This window comes from Corvus kubaryi, unplaced genomic scaffold (assembly GCF_017639235.1).
Source record: "Corvus kubaryi isolate FWS band 111438036 unplaced genomic scaffold, C.kubaryi_AGA036_p1.0 68, whole genome shotgun sequence".
NCBI classification, from domain to species: Eukaryota; Metazoa; Chordata; class Aves; order Passeriformes; family Corvidae; genus Corvus; species Corvus kubaryi.
The window spans coordinates 12,734,843-12,758,442 of NW_024582056.1; the positions used below are offsets into that span (position 1 = coordinate 12,734,843).

The following is a 23,600-nucleotide window of genomic DNA, read 5'->3' on the forward strand; positions in this document are numbered from 1 at the left end:
CTAAACTGTAATTATTTGACATTTGATGCACTTTCAGTATGCCGATTTCACTTTTCTTGGACGATGTAAAACACAAAACTTTTGGTTGCTCATGGGATTGAACATCTGTTACTACTCACTCACATCACTCAGCTGGGCTGATTACCAGCATCGAGGACTTGGCATTAAGTCTGTCTCAGAAACTCAATCTTTATTTACTGTGAGCTTCAGCATCCTGTAACTCTTCTTGGCATGTAAGGTAAGAGAGAAAGTTGGACTTGGTATTAATTTGGAAACAACCACAAGGGTTTTGGAATCAGGAAGATATATTAAGTCTGCAGTAGCCACCCAGGAATATGATTACATTTTGCAGTCTGGGCTGCACAGAAATAATCTCAGATGACAGGGAAGCTCTTCCAGATCTGAGCTCTCAGACATAGCTTCACTGAAAAAAAAAGCCATTAAACCTAAAGTTTCCAGCCATAGTTAAGGGAAAAAAAAAAAAAAAAGACCAGAGAGAACTATGTGAAAGCATTGAGAACAAAATCAATTGATTATTCTTCCAAGTGTGTTTCTGTGGAATTTCTGAAACTAAAATTTCTGCACCAATTACCAGCTTGGAAACTCATCCTACTTTAAATACATGCAGGAGAAGAAGACAGCCTTTCAGATTAAGCCAGCTTTTCCATCAACTATGTCAAGAGATACTTTTGCCATTAATACCATCACTAGTTATAATCATGATGAATTGTTAGTAATTACAATGATTCAGCAATTATTAGGAAATTCAGTATTATGGGCCAAATAGGAGGTTTCCAAGCAGACACATTATAATTCATTTCTCAGACAAACTGAGGCACAGAGCTTCTGTGGTGAAAAATTAAACTATTCATCTCCCATCAAACAATCCACAGAGAGCTCCTGTATTATATTCTTTCCCTATATATATATATATATATATATATATATATACACACACAGTATATATGAGCATCATGTCATGATAGATAAAAGGTGAACATTTGAGACAACATGAAAGGGACAGTTCTTTCATCACAGCACATCTGTATTGGGCACTGTACACACACAAACTGATTTAACTAGCACAGGTGACACAGAATGAAAAAGCATATGGTTTCTAGGCAACTTCCTTTAAAATCATGGCATAAACTTCTCTGCCAGAGGAAAGTATTCCAAAAAGTCTCTGTGATGACTTCATTGTTAGAGCCTCTTTTACACAAATTGCTATTTATTCCTAATGAATGCAGAATGCAGTTAAGTACATGTAAAGATTGCTTCTGCTTAGCACATCCTGCTCACAGGCTCAGAGGAAGCTGTGCCCTACCTGCAGCAAGGGCAGTAGGATATTTGAGGGGTGAAGTAATTCCCTAACACAAGAATTTTTCTATCTAATGCCAGCTATCTGGATATGTGCTAATGAACTGAGTCATTGCACGAGGGAAACGGGAACCTCCTTGCCAAGGACACATCTTTGGCTGGATTAGTCAAATGAGTGAAAACTAAGGCTAGAACAATGCAGGTTTTGGCTATTAGGAATAAGAGATACTTTAATGATTAGATAAATCTTTCAGAGAGAAGGAATCATCCTGCAGTGGTGAATGTTGAAGAAACATCAACATTGATTACTCGCATACAACTTGCACCATGTTAGCAGATAACCAGGATGTATGAATAACCCCTAGTGTGTATTCAGGAAGCTGGGATTGGATATATATGGTAGGTAATGCAAATATATTAATCTAACTGCAAACTCCTAAAGTATAGCTTCTCTGTGCCGAGAAGCTGTGGACGCCCCATCCCTGTTGGTGTTCAAGGCCTGGTTGGATGGGGCCGTGAGCAACCTGGTCTAATGGGAGCTGTCCCTGCCCAAGGCAGAGGGGTTGGAACTAGATAATGCTAAAGTACTTTCCAACCAAAACCATTCTACAGAAAGACCCCACTTAAAAGTGAAAATGATTAACATTTGATATCTTCGATGTAAACTCCCTGTAATTGGTTTGGATTTCTATGTGCTTCTTTCTAAGCTAAAAGTTTAGAAATTTTTATGGCAGAGAATAGGACTGAACCTGCTATGCTCTCTGCCTAAGTCAGATCTGGTCTTCTGTCATATGGTTACTTCCCTCAGCTTCTCTCTTCACAGCACAGCGTTTCGTTTGTGGGATATTTGGGTTTATTCAAAACATCCAGTAGGATCAGACAACTTCAAAGATCACTTACCATCTTGATTTCTTACCTTTTTTAGCTTTGAGGTGCCACTGTGGCCTCTAATTGCTGCTAGTAGGGCTGAACGCTCATTCTCTGGGTCAGCATATGAGGGTTTCCTGTGATTGCCATTTAGTGCACTGTTTGAAACCTAGAATAAAAAGGGAATAAACCTCACATTGTTATTAGATATTTACTTAGAGATAACTTGGAAACACTTTTTGGCACTTGTACCAGAATGCAAACTATGAAGACTAATCAGTTCGTCTTTTTTGGGGCCTGCTTGTAAAACCTCATTCACACTGAAAAGTGAGGGTATGTGCAGATAGTAATGCTGTACTTAGAGATGCAGTCCATATCCCCTGAGCATGAAGTAAGTGGCATACTATTATCCCCTAGTGATACAAAATGCAATTTTCTTTCACTGCCGGTATTTACAAGTTTTCTCCATACTGCATGTTCCTCTTTTTACACAACACACTGAAATGAAGGTTTGGCTCTTAGACTAACCTCCATTACCTCTCCTTTACCTGTGTCTGTGCACCCTCTGCCTCTTCCAGCTAGTGCAGTAGCCATAATGTTGCATAATATACGGGATGTTCAGAATAAGCAGCAGCTTGGTCTGAATTTTGCCATTATAAATTTTTCAAATACCTTGTGTTCTCCAGCTCACCAGCAACTGAACAAGTTACCAAACCTCTGGTGTCTGACAGAATGAATACAGGGCTCTATAATCTGAACAGGTTAAAAAAAGTTTCCCCTTTACCTTTCTGAGTTTCTCCTTTCCCCCTCCTGTTTGAATGGCTTCCATTAGGGCACTGTGCAAAGATGTGTCTTTTGGAACTGGCTTTTGGACGACAGGCTTGAACTTCTTCTTTGGTCCGAAGATATTGGTCTGCACGTTAACATCCAGTTCACTGACAGTATTAATATCTGAATCATCAGGTTTCTCCTCCTGCTCTGACTCCGCATTTGCTGCTGCACCATTTAGTTCAGGTGAAGCTTTCAGTGAACTAACTTGTACACCATTAGCAGGACGCCATTTAGTGACTCGCAAAGATGAGCTGGAAGAGGATGGGACTCCTTGGAGATCAGGAGACTTGAGGGATGAGGCTGAATTAGTGTGGGTCAAAGTCTCACATTTCTGGTCAAACACAAGACGTGTCTTTTTCTCTGCTATACTTTGTTTGCTGTTTAAACCATGATCATCTTCTGCACTGTTGTTATCCTTTGAAGAGGATTTAGTAAGTGGGACACTGGCATTCTTTTTATAGAAACTCAAAGGAGTTGCTTGATTTGGTGCCCTGATATTAACTACTTTGTTTTCCATGCCAGAATTATCACCTGGTGTAAATCTGTGGGATGCTTTCTGACTGGAAGCAAAAATACTTGAAAGTGTTTCTCTTGTTTCTGCTGATTCTGTTTCCACAGGGCTATATTTGGCCACAATAATACATCTTTTTGGTGAAACTTCTGCTTCATTCTTAATCTCTCCTGCCCCTTGCTTGTTTTCATCTTTCTCATGATATTCCATAGTGTCAGATTTAAAGGTAGTTGCACTGATATGTCTTGCAATGGCAGAGGCAACATACTGACTTGAAGTTCTCCTGTGTGGCTTTACAAATGGGAGTTCCAGCTTGTCCTTACTAATGGTTGGGGCTGCTAATGGTGTTACCTGAGACTGTGTAACTGAAAGAGCTGGTTTGGTCCTTTCATTCTCAGATTGTCTTTCAGCTACCTGGGCAGTAACAGTTTGTTGTGCTGCAGGTTTTGGAGCTGCAAGACAGACAGGTTTGTGTTCATGTTTTATAGTAAAGGGCTTAGAGTTTGTGGTGACTGCTGACTTTTTAGGAAAATGCTCAGCGGGGTCATCACTTTGCTTTTCCATAGAACTTGACCTCCAGAATGCCTTCACCTTCCCAATATGAATTTCCTCACTTTCAGCAGAAGAAGAGCCTTGTACTTGCTTACTGACACTGGTATTTGGGCCTATAAGATTGCCTAATTCATCTATCTTAATGGCACCAGTGGAGAGTGAAACTCCTCTATCAAAATGTCTTACTTCAGGTTTGGGAGGGACAACTTTAAAGGTTGTCAAACCCATTTTAGGTTCATAGCTTGATCCTGAATTCTGGGCACGATGACACCATGTGGGTGTTGATGGGACTTCTTCTACTTCCATTTTTTTTGCTGGTGGCCATTTGATTTCTAATTCTGATTTACTTTTTTTCAGAGATCTTTCCCTGCTACTACATTCATTAAATGGATTTAGCTTCTCTTTTGCTGTACTGATTTCAGTCGTGGCCTTAGAGTGAGACGGACTCAGCTTAGATTTACATTCCTCAGACTTCACACCGTGTTTAGGAGAGAGTTCCAGTCTTAAGTTCTTTTCACTTCTTTTTTCAAAGGAGGATGTGAGAGATTCAAACATATCTCTCCTCTGTTCCACAGGCAAGTGACTGAATTCATTTTCAGATGGTTGCTGATATATTAGGTCCTTGCATACAGCTCCACCATCTGTGTGTCCCTTATCAAAGGAACCTGCATTGTTGTTTTTATTTGTGAAGTTTCTTGCATTAACAGAGTCATCTGAGATATTCTGTGAAACCCTAATCTCCACCTCTTGATTTTCATCTGAGTTAGAGGTGCTAACTTCTGGAGCATCATCTATGATTGTTACTGGAACAGAAATGGAAACATCTTGGGTGGCCTCAACTTTTCTTATATGTAGGTTCAAGGCTTCACTGGTGTAGTTGGAGTCAGAGTTACTGACACCATCCACTGCTGCAAAATACACATACAATGTTACATATAGGCAGTTTTTAGGCAACATGACTATAAATTACACAAACAGCCAGTACAAGCATAAGCAAACCAGCCATTTTAGTTACACTAAAAGTAACAGGCATTTTTTAATGCCTTTATTACAAAAAAAAGGAGATTTCTCAGTCCTTCTTATTGTCTGGTTGCTGATTAGGATCGGCAAAATATTCCTGCAGTCCTCCTGCTTCAGCCAGTGGGAAACACACAAATGCAGCTGAAAGCAGGATTTCATCTATTGTTCATACCTTATCTTTGACTAACTTATCTCAGTGATAAACATTTCACCACATGACTCCAAAGGAGAAATATTTCTGAGAAACAGCAAGCAGCTCCAAATTATGTTTCCCAGACCTGGTTAGTAATAACAGCCCAGCTGAAGGATTTCCTTGAGCAAGCAAACAAAGAAACAGTACTTTCATTTTTTCTCCATTCTTCTCACCCTTTATTACCAGTGACTCCAGAAGCCTCATTGTGCAACAGGGCTATATATCCTCTCAAATTTGCTCGTATAAATCAAAGGTTACAACACAGAAGCTAAGGAATGGCTGTGTCTGAGAACTCACAAGAAATCAAATCAGACTCAAGTCCATTGCAGAAGTATTAAAATGAAGATGGGAAGTAAAAAAAAATGTATTCAATGTCACTTGTTGACAAACCAATAATAGAGAAGTATTTTTAATTCACAGTAGGAAAAAGAGGAACACAATATGGCATTTTATCTCTTCCCACTCTTTCATGTTTTCCCATTTTTAACTTTTAAATATGCCTTTTAACACAGAGGAGGCACTGGATACAAAAATGTTCCATCCTTTTCCACTTCATTATGATAAAATAAAACCAGAGAGATTCTTCATTAAACACTGAGCTAAATTCACAACTGATTTAACGTCACTGAAGTCAATGAAATTATACTAAATTTGGCCTATAAAATATGTCCATTGAGTGCTGTTATCTGTTTTTGGTAAAAGACACTGAAATATAATGACAGTCTGATATGCAGTTTGAAAAATATTCAGTGTGAGCCTATAAAGGGTGTCTGCTCCTGAAGCAAAGGAGCCACTTTGGGGGGACCACATTCTACCACGAGCTGTCCCCAGTGATCTTAGTGAGAAACATACAGGTGGTCTCAAGAGTACGGTTTGATTCTGCATCTACTGGCTGTGTCTCTGTCTTTTGTACTTCAGAGGTAACACACGCTTTCCCACCTTCTAAATCTTCATCCAGGTCAGCCAAAGTCTGCTGGAGCTGTGCTGCAATGAATGGATCTTCATTCTCATGCTTAGCCAAAGCCATTGCTTCATCTTGCCTGCTAAAGGAAAGAGGAGAAAATCACTGGGTCTGTCCCCTTTCTTTCACTTTGCACTGCTGCTCTGAAACACACTACAATTTCAGCCCCTTTGCTTCCACTGGGGTTCTGAAACCCATTCTCCAAAGCATGAAAAATGTGTAGCCTTAGAGATACACACCACCACACTGACACATCCACATCTAGGAAGGATCTTGGTGGTGCCTGAGCATACTCAGTGCGCTGGCAATCAAAAGATTAAGATTAATAAAGCCTGCAAAGAAATGGTCTGGCTTCAGTGTGAAGTACACACTTCAGCTGGACTGCAGAAACACAGCATATGCCAGGACAAAGGTTTTGCATATCCATACAATTTTAAGGCAGACCACTAACCATCCTGTGCATGCACTGTAACAATACATATGCACCTTAATTAAATAAAAATTGCATGATAATGAAAAATAACTACAGTCAAAGTACTGTTAGACAATCACTCTGCATCTAGAGGTGTGGGAGGGAATGAGAGCAGTTTCTAATGAAACATATCTAGGGACCTGATTTTGGCAGAAAACTGATGAAGCTGTACAATGACCTAAGACAAGTCTGAAATCAGAATGACTGCCAAGTGTTGCTTTGGCCTATTAAAAGAAGAAAAGAAGAAGAAAATGAAACAAACTAAAATCCTAACAAAAATTACTAAAACTTAAAAAAACTGAAAAACAACCTGTATGGCAACCTTGTACAAAACAGTCCTCCTTTTTCTTAGAGAGAAAAATCTTGATCAAAACATTTTTATCTAAATCATTGAAATGAGAATTTCACATTGGACAATTTATTTCTTTCAGTTACCTCACCCGAATTTAAGATGTTGTGGTCTATGACACTGTATCTAAGTTCTGCCCCTGTGATTAGCCTGTTGAAAAAGTAGCTTTCCATTCTAGCCACACTTACAACTATCACTGGCTGGGTGAAGCAGATTTGCCCTTTTCAAGATCATACCCTTAATCTCATAGATACAGTAACAGATGACAGATCTTTTTGTTATTTCACAAAAAATTACCTGGAAAACGCCATTTTTATTCTCCCCTTTAAGATAGCAATCTGAATAAAAATTCAGGGACATCTCCTGACATTGATTTAAATTGTGTCCAACAATGTAGCTTCATTTTTTGCTATTTTATTGTTTGATTTCCCTCTTGCTCATACCAGGAGCAACTGAAAGCACTTGTTGAAGCATCAGGTATTTTATTTTATTTTAGTGCATTATTTATTTAGCATTCAACTCTCCTTTATGTTTTTTGTAGTAGTTCTGCAGCCTGATCCTTCTACTTTTACCTAAACAGCCTTGCACTTACAAAGCTGAGTTCATGTATGTGGTATCGATGAAAACAAAAAGGTACACCGCCAAGGAAGCCTTCCAAAACTGCCATACACACGTTCTTGTGTATCTGAATACACAGATGGGATTAATTCAAGACAACAAGGCTTGATATATGACTAAGAGGTTTCCTAAACTGGAATCTAAGACAGAAATCAGAACGGGTTGTTTTTAAATACAGAGGAAGAGACAGGGTGCTCTGTGACTGGAATAAAATTTTTTCCAATACCTGCCACTGACCTGAGCTTTGACAGGCCCTGAACATGCCTACAAGCCAATGTGACCTAATGATGCTCAGGCTTAACATCCACACTGCAAGATTCATGGTGAACTGAATTTCCCCCCTGATGGATTATGAGGATGGTGGTGCAAATCAGTTACAGTCTCCAGTGCAGGCACCTGGCGCTGTAGGACTGCAGTCCCTCTGTACCCTGAGGTACACACACACACACACACACACACACATACACACATCAATGAGATTACTCATCTGAGCCATCTGACAAAAAGATTTACACTTACTGCAACATTTAAATTGGGAGAGAAGACTGGCAAACAAAACCCTCAATGTGAAGATGTCAGAAAGAATGAACTAATTGAATTCCATATTGTTCTTGCAGTGGAAAGTTTCATAAAATTATTAAAAAACACTCTCCTCTGAGTGCATTTTAAAACAATTTATTTGCAAACTCAGAGAGAGCATTTTGAATGGGAGAATCATTCAAACTGTGCACCAGCTAAGCAACAGGTCTATGCATCATGGAAAGCAAATAGCACTTTCTTCCTTACAAAGCTGGTCCTTCAGAATAGTTGTACACAGATGGAGGCAAGTAAGTGACACTGAGACTCTGACCTATTGTGGACAAGTTGTTTCCAAAGCCTTGAAAGGAAAATTTGTAAACTCACAAGACCTAATTTCATGGAGGCGATGACAGCTCACCACCTTTTTGGTACCTGATTGTATTTTGCTGTCTAGTGCCGGACTGTTCTACAATATAACCAAAATCAGTACTACTAAGGTTGTCTGTGCTGGAATTTCGACAGGAAATAATAGGGTTGAGAATTGTATGGGAAATTTATCTAGAAAAACATATTTGGGATGGGAACAAGCATTCCTGGGCTTCAAACACAGAGTGTAGGTCCACTGCACTGCACTGAACCGTTCTTTTCTCACATCTTTCAGTGGGAATCTTTCAATGACTCCTCATAGCAAAATTATCCTCTCCTTGCTGGGCACAACAGTCAGCAGTGGTCTCTTTCATTATCCCCTGTGCACTTATGCAGCGACTATACATAATTTGCCTCTCAATCTTTGCTTCAATCTCCTTACTTAGACAACTGGGATAATATTATCCAATTCACAAAATTCTTCTGAAGAAAAGAGAACAATGCAGTGCAAATGAAAGGATTCTTATTTGCTGCTACAGAGGGAGCTTCAGAAAAAGCAGATCTTTTCTTTTGCATTTCTAAATCTCTGAAAGAGCTACTGTTCAATGCATCTCCAAACTCACCTACAAAAGCAAGCCAGAAGGTATAGATTAATCATAAAGGCTTTTCTTAAAATTCTTACCACTGGGAATTTAGAACGGGCTATGTGTTTTGTGAGGTGAAGGTCTGGTAGTTTCCAGTAGCTCACATGACTTAAAAATATATCTAAGAAGACTCTTTCTCACAGGAAAAGGAAAACGAAAGGGCCTCAAATTTTTTTTTCCATAGTCTTCTTCCCTTCTAAGCCCATACACTTTTCTTTTGTTGACAGCTGTTCTGGCCAGAAGCCAAGAAAAATATGGCTTATTCTGATACCATGTTTTACATTCTGGATAAACATTACCAGTGGTATTTTCTCATACATGCCTTTTTTTTTTTTTTTTTTTTTTTTTTTTTGACTTAGGGAAGAACCTGATAACCTTTACGCTGCCTTCCTGGTTAAAACATGAGGTGCTAAAAATACAGCTCTGGTGAGCATTTAGCCCAAGCCCAAAATGGCAAATGTGCACAGTTCCTGGAAGCCTGCACACATATTACTTATGTAGATTAGCAGAGATTTGTGCAAGAGCACAGAACGAAGCAAAGTGACTACTAAACTACAGCATTTAATGTTCCACTGAGCTCAGGCTACAACGCCTAAATTACTCCTTGGCAGTCATTTGCGCAGTTGGAGACAAAATGAAACTTACAGCAGCATTTTACCAAATTAGTGCCATGGGAGACATACATTTATGAGAAGGTTTACATTCTAAGAAAGAGAGAAATGTCTCTGATAAAACTCGCTGGAAATGCTGCATTAAAAGAAACCCAAACTAGTGGTAAGACAAGGGATTTTCAATGAGAGAAGCTGCCATTTTGTTATAGTCAGAGCAGCTTTACCCACGGGTCCATAAATGATAAAACTGACCCAAGTCCCTCTGAGCACTTCTTAGGAGTTCTGGTGCAGAAGGACACGCAGGGATGTAGTGACAACTGTGAGGCACAGTGAGAGCATTCAGCTTCTCTCATGTGCCTTGGGCAGCTAAGAGGGACTGACCAACATGGAAAACTGACATGGTTACTCCAGTTCCAAGGACTGGGCTTTGAAGGATTCAGGCTCCCCTCCCAGCTCTGACAGTTGTCCCAGTTGTCCCAGTCTGGTACTGGGGAATTACATTAACCTATCTTTATGTATTCAAATTTGTCCTCTTTAAAATGAATCCATGATATTCACCTCACACACAAATGCTGCGAAGAGAAATGCTTCTACCTTGTGTATATAGCAAGGTGGGTGTTAAAGAAGAGACTGATATTGAAGGATTTTAAGTCGTAGAAAGTATGGCTAAAAAGTTAAATGGCTAAATGCTATGGCTATGGCTAAAAGAAGCTTTTTGAAAACAACTTGCTACTCAATCAGGCCAGAAACATGGCACTAAGTAAACTCAGGGTGTTTATATATTCATTTTTGTGAGCGATGTGGTGAAGTACTCTTCAAAAGTGGAGGTAACTGTTTTCTGGAGTAACCAATGGTTTCTACAATCTTAGAGACCATTTTTCCGTTCTTTCCATTTCTTAGGCTAGGTAACTTTTTTTTCATTTCTTTTCAAGGAAGTAATATAACTGCAGCAGGAGAGCAGCTAGTGTAAATGCTGGACTTTCTAGTCACCTAAGCCATGACCTGACCGGTGATATTTTCCATTTCTACTGCCTCCTGTGAACTTCAGAATGAATTTTTAACCAAAGCCTGTTAAAATTCAAAAGTTGTGGACTGAGCAACCAATATAGTTAGATAGCAAAGTCATCACTTGTATTAGAAGCATGAGTTCTGAAAGTGGCTGGCAACCAGGAAAGGGAAAAAGCACATGGTCGTATTCTGTTGAATACCAGATAACCTTCTTTTTTATGTTCTTAGATAGGCAGTAAGAAAAGGCTGCACCTATTTTTGAGAGCAAGGTACAGGCATCATTTCCATTCCATTTTTACTTTGTGTTCTGTTTCTAGGTCTGTGGGACTACATCAAACAAAGGTCTTTATGCTGCATTTATATCTGTGCTGAATAAAAGTCATCAGATATTGAATTTAACGATTTTTCAGTCCTGTAATACACAGGTCCAGTAGTAGCTTCAGATATACTGCCACCCAATTAACAACAAGAACTTGCAAATAGAGGCAAGGAGGAAAACAAAGCAATTTTTCAACAGCAGCTGGGTTTATGGTCCTTTTACAATTTTCCTCCATGGTTACTGGTCAGGAATCTAAACAGAAAGCAAACGAATATGCTTTTGTATAGTATCATTTTGTGTTTTAATGCTAGAAATCTCTAAGCTTGTTACATACCAGGGTGATTTTAGCTTCCAGAGTGCCCCGACATATGTCAGTGCCAGGGTCCTGCTGCATAAGCAGCAGCTTGTAGTTGCTATACAGCTGGATGCATGCCCCCACTCCCCCTCCTCTGGCAACAGCTTCTCAACAGGAAAGCCCGCAGGCAGACAGCACTGCCAGAAATAGGCAGGAAAGTGGACTAGCATGATTTAGACCTTAATACAGCCACATTACCTGTGCAATGTAACATTGCAAGTTAAAAGATAGCACAGTTAAATAACTTCTCTTGATTTACATGGAAAAATAGAAACAGAAAAGGACCAGAGCCTTTCTCTCCTGGAAACCAGTATCAGGCCTTCAGCAACCCAAGCTGCTCTCTAATATTTAAAATACTCTACAGCTCCAAAGCATACAGTATTTTTCCAGTGGGTGAGTTTAACAGAAAGGCTAATCAGTATTCTTGCCCTAAAACGACTATGAGTATCCATTACTTAACCATAAAATCCACAATATCTTTCCTCCATGAAGATCTGCCAGCAAAAAAGTGCACAAAAGTATCCAAATTTAAAGAGTTTTCTGGAACAAGGGGAAACGGAAAGCCAGAGATAAGGAAGGAAAACTATTTAAGAAGCAGAGGCTTGCAAATCTGTCAGACATCTGGGTCTTAATTAAATAATTTTTCATCCCTGAGGTTCTCCCTGTCACTTTAACCCTTTCTCTACCTTCCTACCCCTTGAAACTGTTTTCAAAAAAGTAAAACATGCCTACCCAGTTAAAATAAAACCTATCCTATAGAGAAATAACAGAACTGAACTTTCTCCTGTTTCTCAGAGACAGTTAAAAGTGATAAGTAATTATACAGAACGTGTTTTTTGCACAGAGGTATATATAATATATACACACACTGCTATTTTTCACTGCAGTTTTTCTCTTTCCTTCCTGCCTTCTGCCATTCACTATTTTTATTTCCTCTGACCAGCTCCCATGCTGAATTCTCTCCAGCTGCTGACTTCTCCTTCTGTCCTGTCCTTCCCAAGTGGAATACAAAACCCTGTAACATTTGAATTTGAATGGACTGAAAATTAAGCAGAACAGGTTCACCCACCCCTATCGTTTCAAGCTTTTGTTTTAAACTAACTTCTCAAAACCTGAAGAGTTTAGTAGCAAACAGCAAGTATCTCTCAGGTTGGTAACTAAGAGGACTGTCCTCCCAGTAGCTTCAGCTACCCTGACCAGAGCCAAAGGTAACAAATTCTTCCAAGAGAAAGGGAGGAAATGGGATTATCTCTGGCCAGACCCACAGCATGAACTGATCTCTGGAAGGTTCCCCCACCCCCACCCTACGTCCTCTGCTAGCTGTACGTGAAAAAATATTCCTCTCTCATGGCTACTTAAGCAGACACTCAAGGGAGGGGAAAATCCCTTTCAGACATTTAGAAGGTATTTTGTCTTTTCTCCTCACACAAGCCTGTATTCATTTCTATCTTTATAACTACAAAGTTCCCTTCACATTTTAAGATACTTTTATTTCTTAAACATATCAATAAATTTAAAATCTTTTCAGAATTTAAAAAAAAAGTCCGGTATTTTAAAGTGTTTTTCCTTGTCCGAGACAGGCCAGCAGAACCACTCTTAAGAGTGACCCCCTTTAAAACACTGATTTCAGTTGCTTGTAAATTTGAGAAACTACACACCTCTGTGAGGTGACAGTCCACTTTATAACATGCCCATAATCATACTATTATTTTATTCCAACCAAAATGTTTAAATTTCTTCCAAGAACAGAGCTTGGAGGAAAAGGAGAGCTGCATTCTGATACATGAAATTCTATTTAATGCTCAGTCCTCTGAAAAAAAGGTGGTCCTTCATGCTCTAACTGTTCACTACTCTGCCTTGACTCTGCCCATCAGCTCTCCTTCCCTAAAACAGGAAAATGCCACCTCTTCATATCACATGAGCACTGTGCAGAGAAATGAACGAAAGTCTGCATGGCACGTGAATACTACTGCAATGAGTAAGATAAAAAGAGCCAAAGGAAATTAAGTCTCCAGATGAGAATTTGAACTGAGTGAACATTGGTATGTCTGTTTTATTAATTGAGCTCTGAAACTTAGAAAGAAAATAAAATTGAGTTCCATCACTTTAACCGAAGATGTTATCATACTGTACAAAAGGGGGGAGCTGAGGTTAAAAGGGGGGAATCTAAGATTACACACAGAGCCTTAATATTGAAGTTACCTAACTTCGAGCACATGACCTAGCATCCCTAATAATATTAACATAATTTTTAATGTGTAATTATTTGTAAAGCTCCAGACAGTAGGTGTGCACAATGTTGTACAGGCGTATAAAACTGTCTGATCCCTGCCCCTAGGAGCTTGCGTGATGACACCACACAAGGGATGGGAAAAGAGGGGGTATGGGAGGACAGGGTTGCAACACTGTGAGATCATGAGATGCACTTACTGCTACATAAGCAACATTTCAGCTTCTCTGTGGTTTTCTTGTTACTCATTTAACACTATATATTAAAATTTGGTGAACAGATACATAATACAAAGACATCAACTGTAAGAAAGGATATGAATAAAGAGAACTATGTAGTACAATGTTCAGACTCAGCAGTTAATATTAAAACATTCACAGCCGAACGTTGCATGTAGTCAATTATTTATATGGGTTTAGCCCTTGGCACCTCCAGCTGAGGTCTGGATTCTGCTCCACCAGGCACTGTACAAATGTATTGTGAGATATGATAGCTGTGTTATGGTTTTTACTGTAAAAAACCAGTCAGTGGCAGAAGGGGATCTCACAGGAGGAGAGACCAAGATGGTTTAACAGGTTAAAGGCAGAGCTAAGAGTAGAACTAGAGTGTTTTGGTATTTGTTTTGATATTCTAATTGCTAAGTAGTATGTGTATTTAGATTATGATTGCTCGAACAAGAATCCCCAAACCAAACCAAACAAAAAAGAGTGCATTTGCAAGTTGCTCCCATGTACAGGAAAACAAAACCATGGAGGAAAGACCTGAGCTTGGAAACCCAGGAATACATGTACCTTCTTTTAGAAATTTCTGTTTCTGTGCTCTGGGAGCTGAAGGAGATTTGAGCTCTGCTGTGCTCTCGTATTTGTTTGTGCAAAGCCTGTGGTTGGTGTAATTTCTGACCTGGCCACGCTCTTACCCTGCAATGTGCTGACAAACATATCCCATGTCAGAGACTGTACCCTTAAACGCTCACAAGTTTCCTTGACTTCAGCAGCAGATGAAGACCCTGCTGTGATATTCTAATGCTATCAGGCATTACAGCCACACAGAGACCACCCAGGACATCCAGAAAACAACTCCAGAAATGCTAAGAAAAATTAATTTAAAACTAAACATACAACTAATTAAAGGAAGCAACATGGAAAAATATTCTTGATCTGGAGCACAGGCTAACCCTTTGGAGCAAACCTAGGTAAGAACTGTGGACTTGATTCTGCTCTTCTTCGCAGTTCTCCACAATGAATGGGCAAAATACTGCCTGGACTTTTTTCACAGCCCTTCACACTCCAAATATAATTTGCTTCCACTTTAAGGGTAGTTTTCACAATCCACAGAGTAGAAAATGATTTTAGTACAGTGCATTATTAATTCCTAGGAATTAGTTATTTCACTGGGTGAAAAGCCCAATTTTTAGTCAGTTTTACAATTCAAAATGACAACCTAAATGTTTCCATTATTCTTATTAACCTTTTTTCCCCAAGCCTTAGCCAAATTAGTCACTAAATAAAATTTCTGGCTTCAGTGGAGCTCAGATTCAAGGAGAACTCAGTCTCACTGCTGCTAACCCCTACTACTTTACAGTAGCAGCATGTTCTTCCAATTTCTTTGCTCTAATCTTCCTTTTAGAATTGAGTTTAGATCACTAGTGTACCAAGTAGAAGATAGAAAGGAATGAGTAAACTTTGTGTAAAATTTTCCTTTAAATTTTGTAGCTTATGAAATGTACTTAAAACTCTGTATAGCTTGGTATTGGTTGTTCACATGAAGTGCATTTGGACTTGTCTGGGAATTTAAGAGGCTGGTTTGGTCCTGAAATAGTCCATTCATCAAAGAACTACGTAAAATTTCTGAGTTCCCAACACATTTTACTAGCAGGGTGGCAGTTGTTCTGACAGTGAAAATGAAAATTGAAGTTCTCCAAATTTGCCTGTACTCAAAACTGTACTAAGAATTTATTTATATCTGATTAAAACAAGAATTTCATGAAAATAGTTTTAAAAACCTACTTTTTTTCCCTTTTCTAAACACTTAGGAAGTGGCTTTTAAAAACTTAGCAGCTTGACCTCAAAAGGATTTAGGGTAGCACAATTTTCAAAGCTGTTTTGTTTACAAAGATATGTTAGGAGTGGAACTGGATCTACCTTCAAATATTACTGGAACATTCAGAGCATAAAATTTTAAAAGATATTGCTCCCAGCAATACTATAGTGTCAATGTAAGTGGTTGTTGACACAAGATTAAAATACATCACAAATGTTAAGTGTTTTGTATATCCTTTGGCTGATCTGGAGCAATTTTGCTGTCCCAGAACCTAAAAAATAAATAGTATTTATGAAAAATAACTGCATTCCCCAAACAACAACAACTGTCTCCTATTTCAGTCCCAAACACCTTTTTAAAATTATAGATATATTAGCTAAATAGAGAATATTTAGCATGATAAAATCACAGAAAAAAAGCAAGTAGGAAGCCTAGCCCAACCTCCTGCTCCAAGCAGGGCTAATTTCAAAGCCAGAACAGGCTGCCCAACGTTTTGCATGGCTGAGTTCTGAGAATCTCCAGACATGGAGATTCCTTGACTTCTCTGGGAGGCCTCTTCCACTGCTTAGCCATTCCCATTTTGAGGATTTTCCTCATATTTAATTTTTATTTCCTTTAGAGCAGCTGGTGACAATTGCTTCTTGTCCTTTCACAGTGTATGCCTGAGAAACCTCCTAGTCCTCCTTTTGTTAGGGAAAGACTGCAACCAGGTCCCTCCTTACCAACGTTGCTTTCCCAAGGTGAACAATCCAGCTGCCTCCCATCCCCCTCATACCTTGCATGCTCCAGTGTCCCAGCTCTCTCAGTGGCTCTCCTCTGGACCCTCTCCAGTTTTCCAGTCTCTCTCTTGAACTGGGGGCCCACGACAGGACACTACAGCACTGGCCTCTCAGCACCTCCCTGACTGCAATGGGCAGTGCATCACACTATCCTTCCAGCTTGCACTCCTTTGGCTCAGCAAGACCCCTGGACAGCAGTCCTGCTGGACAGTTTATGACACATCCTGCTGTCTCTTCTCTGTGCACTCTTTTCAACTAAGAAAAATTTTGTGTGTGGGGCAAAGGTAAATCTGAATGCCACTGACATAATACGTATCTTTGGCTGAAGTGAAAGATGGAGGGAATACTGCCTTTCAAGAGGAAGTGCATCACAGTGACCTGTGGTCAGTCTTTTATTTGATTTGAAAACCAGAAAAAGTTCCCCCCAAATGGTAGCTGATTAGTATTGTTATTACAGGGCTTTGCTTTGATGTCTTTGGTCAACAAAATGCTAACTTCTTCCTTCCCCACCAAATGTACATGTGTGTTTTTCAAACCACTTTAGATCCCGCATTTTGAGGAAAGTTGGGACAGCCTATTTAACTCAAAAGGACCAATCTAAGCCTACTGAAATTAATGGGTTGCTTTTTTGGATCAGGTCTGGAATGTTAATTGCAGTTACGATAGCAGCCTATCTAATCCTTCCAATAGAAACTGCATCAGGACCTAAGACACTGCAAAAGAAAAAATCACAAGAAAAATGTGTTGTGGAGCAAGTATCTAAGGGAGGCTTGACCTTGTCCCCATTGATACTGATGGATAAAGAAAAACCCCAAGATCATTCCAGTAGGTTAAATACTGACTTTGGTCTAATTTATCCCTAAGTTATCACCCACTGCATGATCCAAGATGAAGTTCACACTCAGAAATGTGTGGATGGAAATAACTAGGTCATGATACACACTTTTATGAAGGGGCTACAGATTAGCAGCTGAATGGAGAGAGACCAGAAAGCACAGACTTCATGTCAACTGAGAATTCAGAGGAATTTCTGGCCCCTGTCCCATGACTCTGCAGCATCACACAGAGCGGATCCCTGTCAGTATTACCAGGCCACCCTCCTTGCTGGAGGCACAGCTTCCTATTTGGCCAGTTTGTATTTGCAAAGTCCTATAAATTTTGGGTTCCCTTTGCAGCCCTGCCACCAACTATGTGAGTTTTGGCAAACAAACAGTGTCAGAGTCATTTGTGCTTGAAGGAAGTTTCTAGGTAAATTCCAGGTTCTCGTATTTTCTTGTAAAAACTGCAGAAAAATGTTTGTTTATGCTAAAAAAAAGAAGGGGGGAAAAAAAGGAAATATGCTGAAAAAACCGCCAGCCCAAAGTACAACACCAGTGGAGGTTAGCATTAGGTGAACATATATATAAACATACATATATATATATATGCATGCAAACATTTCCAAACCAATCTCCAAAGGTCACTGCATACAGTCCTTTTCCACCTGGCTTTTGGTGGCTTGAATTTTCCATTATATGGCCTGCATGTCATTTTTCTGGATCAATAAATAGTAATATTTTAAACACTTCAGGTGCTATCAGAAGTACAAAATAAACCAAACTGCAACAAAATTATTTCAGACTCCTTGAAGAAATCAACTCTGGAGGGCAGTGGTATTTTGAAAGAAATGTAACTACAAGTTCAAACAAAAAAGTGACCTTTGCCTGTTGCTACAAGTGTGTCGCTGGAGGGGATTTGACAGTGAGCTTTTCACTGGGAGGAGTCACTTGGCATTGGTACTGGTTTATGAAAGAGCAGAAGAAAGTATAAGTTGGTTTTCTTAAACGAGTCCCTACCAGGAGGACATGCAAGATGTTTTCCAAGTGCTGGTGGCAAGTAAATACTTACCTCAGAGGAGCACTGTCAGGTCCCACGCTGCCGCAGTAGGCGTTCCGTACAGGGCACATCTCTGTGTCACACATTGCACCTGCCTCAGCTGGCTCCATGTAGCCATTGACCAGCTTGATGTCTCTCAACTTCATACTGTCATTTTGGGAATCCAGAGATACAATGTCAGACGGGGAGCTCACAACACCCGAGTCCTCTGTGGTGTCCTCTGATGCAAAACAGCTGCTTTCTGACGCCGTTTCTTCCACCTCCGATAGCTCCAGAACCGTGTCATCCACTACATAAACATTATCATGTGCAGACAGCAGGCTCTCTAAATGAAATATAACAAGGAAAGTTAGCTGGAAGTCATCAGTACATAAATCAGAGAGCCGTCCCTTTGTAATTGGAAAAACCCACATGAAATACATTAGAAATGGTGGGAGGCTGCTCAGTATTTGTATATAAGATAAAGATGATTTGAAAAGTGACAAAAATTATGTCCTTTGCTTTTAGGGAAGTGGTTTGCTATGCTGGTCCTGTGGAGCTTGGGTCTTACAAATTTCATAGCAAATCAGTTTCCTAAATTCTCTGAAGAAACAATTTTCCAGGGACAGTTTTTTGAGGAATTACACTCAAGTTTAAATGACATGGTTCAAGAAATCACTACTGTTATTCCTTATGGCAACATAGTCTTTTTATTTCTCTTCTATTCTGCCAAACAGATGAAATTTCCAATAAGAAGTCTATAAACAGGTAAAAACAGGCAGCATTTCCCAGTCAGGACACTTAACTGGTAAACTAGATCTACTGCTGGCCCAGTGGGTGTCACTGATTTTATCACCCTTCAATTTCGATTTTGCGTTAAGTGGGAGAATAACAATTTTCTATTCTTCAAAGCATACAAAATCTGCTAATAAGTGTACAGAAAAGTCAACAGCACCATGCTTAAAGCAGAAACTTTTCCGATGTTTAGTTATTTATAAAGGAGATCAAGGGAGATGCCCTTTGCATGTTTAATTCTATTAAAAGCTGCAAATTTTGAGAGGAGAGTAGATGCAGTACAGTTCCTTGTACCCTGTTTTAGTTTGGTTCCTATAAGCTAGCCCCTTTTGTGTTTTTTGATAAAAAATACAATTTTATTTTCCCTTAAGAAATGTACTCAACTTCATCCTGCCAATTATGCCATAAAGGAGAGCTCCCAACCAGGTCAATAATTTCAATGACTGAAATTACTCAGTGACGAAACATAGAATCAAGTCTAAACACACTTCTCCTGATCAAAAGGAATCAATAAAGACTAATCTAAATGTTTAATTTGGAATTATAAGTGTGCTCCATTCTCTTTGTGAACCTCAGTAAGCAACAAGGAAGATTAAACAACAGTTTATGGTCTGATCTTCCAGACACTTGTGGTGGATATTAATTACATGAGAAGTCCCAGATCTGCAAGTGCGACTAAGATTAAACATACACTTCACTGTATTTTAGGCTCAGAATCTACAACTTTTTGAAGCATACATGAAATTATAGCTCAATAAAATGATCAACAGAGAGAAATACTTCTGAATTATGTTGTATAGACGAAAGTATTTTCTTTAAGTCAGAGAACTGAAAACAACTTTGTCAAAGAATGTCACTGAAATAATTTTGTCAGGATATAGCTTAGCAGTGAAGCTTCGAGTAAAACTAGAATAAAAATCCAGCCAACATTCTCCTTGACTGAGGTTACAAGATGCCATTAAGTACTGAAATTGATTTCCGACAGCAGAAGCAATAAAATTCAGAGGGTTACAAATCATGATTAAACTTTTAAGTGCTGTCAAGCGTTGATATTAATGATGGAAGATGATCCAAAGACTCTATTGCAACTTTGGAAGCAATGTTATTTGATTTCTTTGACCTTATTTTCTGTAACATTTGTTCTAGATTCTGAATATAGTTTCAGAGATTGTTCCATTTAAAAATGGCAATTACAGGAACTAAGGATGTGCCACTGAATGGATTTGAGTATGCTTATGACAGAACTACAGTTAGGAAAACACCAACATGAAGGATAAATATGAATAATTTGACATTGAACATCAAATAGTAAAACCCCACAAAAACAGACAGTGAACAAACAGGTATGAGTATATGGCTTCTTGGCTTTTAGAGGAACAAAAAAAGCCCAGTAACAAACGTTAATAAAAGCTACAATATGTTAAAACCAGGACGAAGTAGGATAACAAAGAAATCAATTTAAAGAGTGGAAATTGAAGAGTGAAAGCACATGGAAAGATTTTGAAGTAATGCACAATGCAGTATATATACCTCGATGCAAAGAGACCTCTCTGTAACACATGACAAATCTATTGTCACATGGATGCCATAAATGACCTCCACCCTATAGCTGGCATAGCAATTTATCACCGAGTACCTACTCCCACATCCTGACACAAGGGGGGCAGCCTTTTCCTTCCTCGCTGTCTCTCGCATTTCCTCATCCTCTTCTTGCCTGCCTGCAACTATTTCCTGCATCTTTCTGCTCAGGGATTTAGATCCTTTTGGTCACAGAGACCTACTTGCCTACTGCAGTTACAACAACACTCAAGTCTCTCCCTGCTCTGCAGCAGGATCCCCACTCCCAGCCCACTGTCCCCACATGTTGATGAGCAAAATGAAAACCAATCTCTTATTATCAGAGTCCACGGGTGAATTGATCCCTGTTACATCTGGATCTTGGCAGATGAATCACCCAGTCCAGAATAAGAACCTCATTTAAAAAGCAGTTTTATCCCAAAGCATGGATATACAAATAGTCATCTTTCTACTCAATGATTAAATTCCCAGTGCTCAAGCAAAACCAAAATGTCTCCCTTTCTTCAAGCCTATCAGTTTGAAAAAGTGCTTCCCTATCTTTTATCTTCACCAAGACGATTCATGAATTTTTAACACAGCTAACGCATGGCACTGAACAGAGTTACTGGCTGAGACAAACCATTTTGATTGCCACTACTACTCGTCTGAATGTGCAAGCACACATATAAAACACGACTGTGATGGTTCTGTGTCATGTTAACAACCTTGTTTCAGCTAAGAGAAGCACTAAAACAACCATTTCAAGTTTGAGCCATTCTCGGATGGATTAAGTAAGAACTATTCTTCCTCCTACATGCTTGATTAAGCCTTCACTGGTGCAAACTGAAGATGGGATGGGCATTACCGGGTAATGATACATGACATGAAAAAAACCTGCCTCAACATTACTGAGTGGTCTTGTCTCCAGGAGTCAGAAAATACTTTATAAAACTTTCTCATTCTACATGGAGAACAGGGTAACATTTAGTAGTAGATACACAATTTTTGCTTTTTATTTTCTCTAAGGGATGCACATGCAGAAAACCACCCCACACTAACACAGTGTGACCACAATGATGGTGCTACTGAGGTTTTTTGTTGGTTGAATGAAGAAAAATCTCAACATTTTCTTCTCTTTCCTCTGTCATAACACTAAGACAAATTCAGGCTCTGATCCTCAGGACCTCATGGAGACATACCCAGGTTAAGAAAGAGTATTCAGCAAGTACTTCAGGATTGAACAAATAACAACTGCCACAGACAACATATTATTGAAACATTTCTATACAGAAGACTGAGTTTTCAAATTTATAACAATGCCAAGATCATTTTTTCAGTAACGTGACCCCATTCACTGGCATCAGGTGGGGTATGATATTGAAAAGTATGCAGAAGTAGGTCCATGGTCACGGCTATTCTAAAGTCTCCATGGGACATCTCAACCCCACATGAAACTGGAGAGAGTCCTTCAAAGCCTTGCATTGCCGCTTACCTATATCCTGCTTCAGGTTGCAGACACTGCTAAGCCCACATGAGTGCTGTACTGGGGATCTCCCCAGATTCGCAGCAGCAGTGCTGTCGCTGCACAATTAGGTCAACCACAAGTTACAAAGGCTTTCTTACAGAGGGGGATGGACTGGGACGTCTGTTTGCAAGAATGTTGCCTGTGATCATCAAGAGGGAAAGAGGAGAGTAGCTCATGAGTAAAGAATGCGAGCTTCTTGTTTAACACAAAAGAGATCTTGTTGCTTTAATCTCAATAGCCTGTAAGTAATTAGGAAAACACTGAACTCCGAGTTTAGAGGAGTCATATCTGCACTTGTGCAGTTTGATATCACATATATGTACACATTACTCATAGAGAATGCCAATGATGAGGAGACAGATAAACCTCACCTGGTTTAAATGCAAATCAGCACTTTCAGAAATGAACATTTCATTCAATGCGTGAAGACTTCCATGGGTAAAATACTTTGATTACTACTATGAAAATAACCACCATCAAATTTGAATGAGATTAGAATTGGACGTAAGTGTTCAAAAGATGCCTATCCCACCTGGGCTTACAAAATCAGTCACCAAAGCCCAAGTCATCACTTCTGAGTCCAATGGGCACAGGTTGTAAATCCTAACTGTTCAGGAAGTGCTGCTAGCTTCTGGTTTTACAGCACTGCTGATGTTTTGTTATTACATTCAATAAGGACAGACAGAAGATGTAACAGTTGATTCAACCCCTACGTGATGAGTAACCTGAAGTTCACAATCGTTTTAGAGATGCAGAGTTTCCCTAAGTCATCTAACTCTTACTAAGAAGTTGGTAATTGTTTTACAATTTCTTTCATCGTTTGTTCCACTGCCAAAGAACTTTCTTTTCATGGACTAAAATTGCTTTGCTGTACTTCAAGTGGTCTATTATAATGAAGTTGTAAAAAATTACCACAAACCTCGTGATGTTAAAGAATATTAATTCTTATAATGATCCCCAAATTAGAAAATAATTCTTTCACTGACAGTACTTAAAACTTCTAGCAGGATAAGGAAATACTGCTGTAATTATTTGTCCTGGAAGTAAAAAGTTAAGACCATCACAAAAGACCAGTATTAAGAAACTGCACATTTTTATTCATACACTTGGAAAAGAAGGCTGATGGAAGAGATGGGAAAAGAAAACATTTGTTATGGCAATTATTTACAGAGATTATGAAAATGGAGAACACAGGATTAGCTTAAGAGTTTTCATGCAGGTACAATATGTTTTGCTCATGGATCAAAAACCTGTATGTAGAGGTAAGTGTTAAAGACCACTCAGTAAGCAGATAAAGTACTAGACAG

The 23,600-nt window shown here is 39.2% G+C and overlaps 1 protein-coding gene across 1 annotated transcript in view; it reads right to left on the minus strand.

Annotated features, from left to right (window-relative positions):
- Positions 1–22,357, minus strand: part of LOC121674365 (protein cordon-bleu-like) — a gene marked incomplete at its 5' end in the record, with an annotated part of 29,162 nt that extends 6,805 nt beyond the window's left edge. The window contains 5 exons of the mRNA XM_042048655.1: positions 2,234–2,353; positions 2,969–4,986; positions 6,231–6,334; positions 18,450–18,762; positions 22,261–22,357. Of these exons, the coding sequence (XP_041904589.1) occupies positions 2,234–2,353; positions 2,969–4,986; positions 6,231–6,334; positions 18,450–18,762; positions 22,261–22,357 (2,652 nt within the window). The remainder of the gene's footprint in view (positions 1–2,233; positions 2,354–2,968; positions 4,987–6,230; positions 6,335–18,449; positions 18,763–22,260) is intronic.
- Between the last annotated feature and the right edge of the window lie 1,243 nt (positions 22,358–23,600).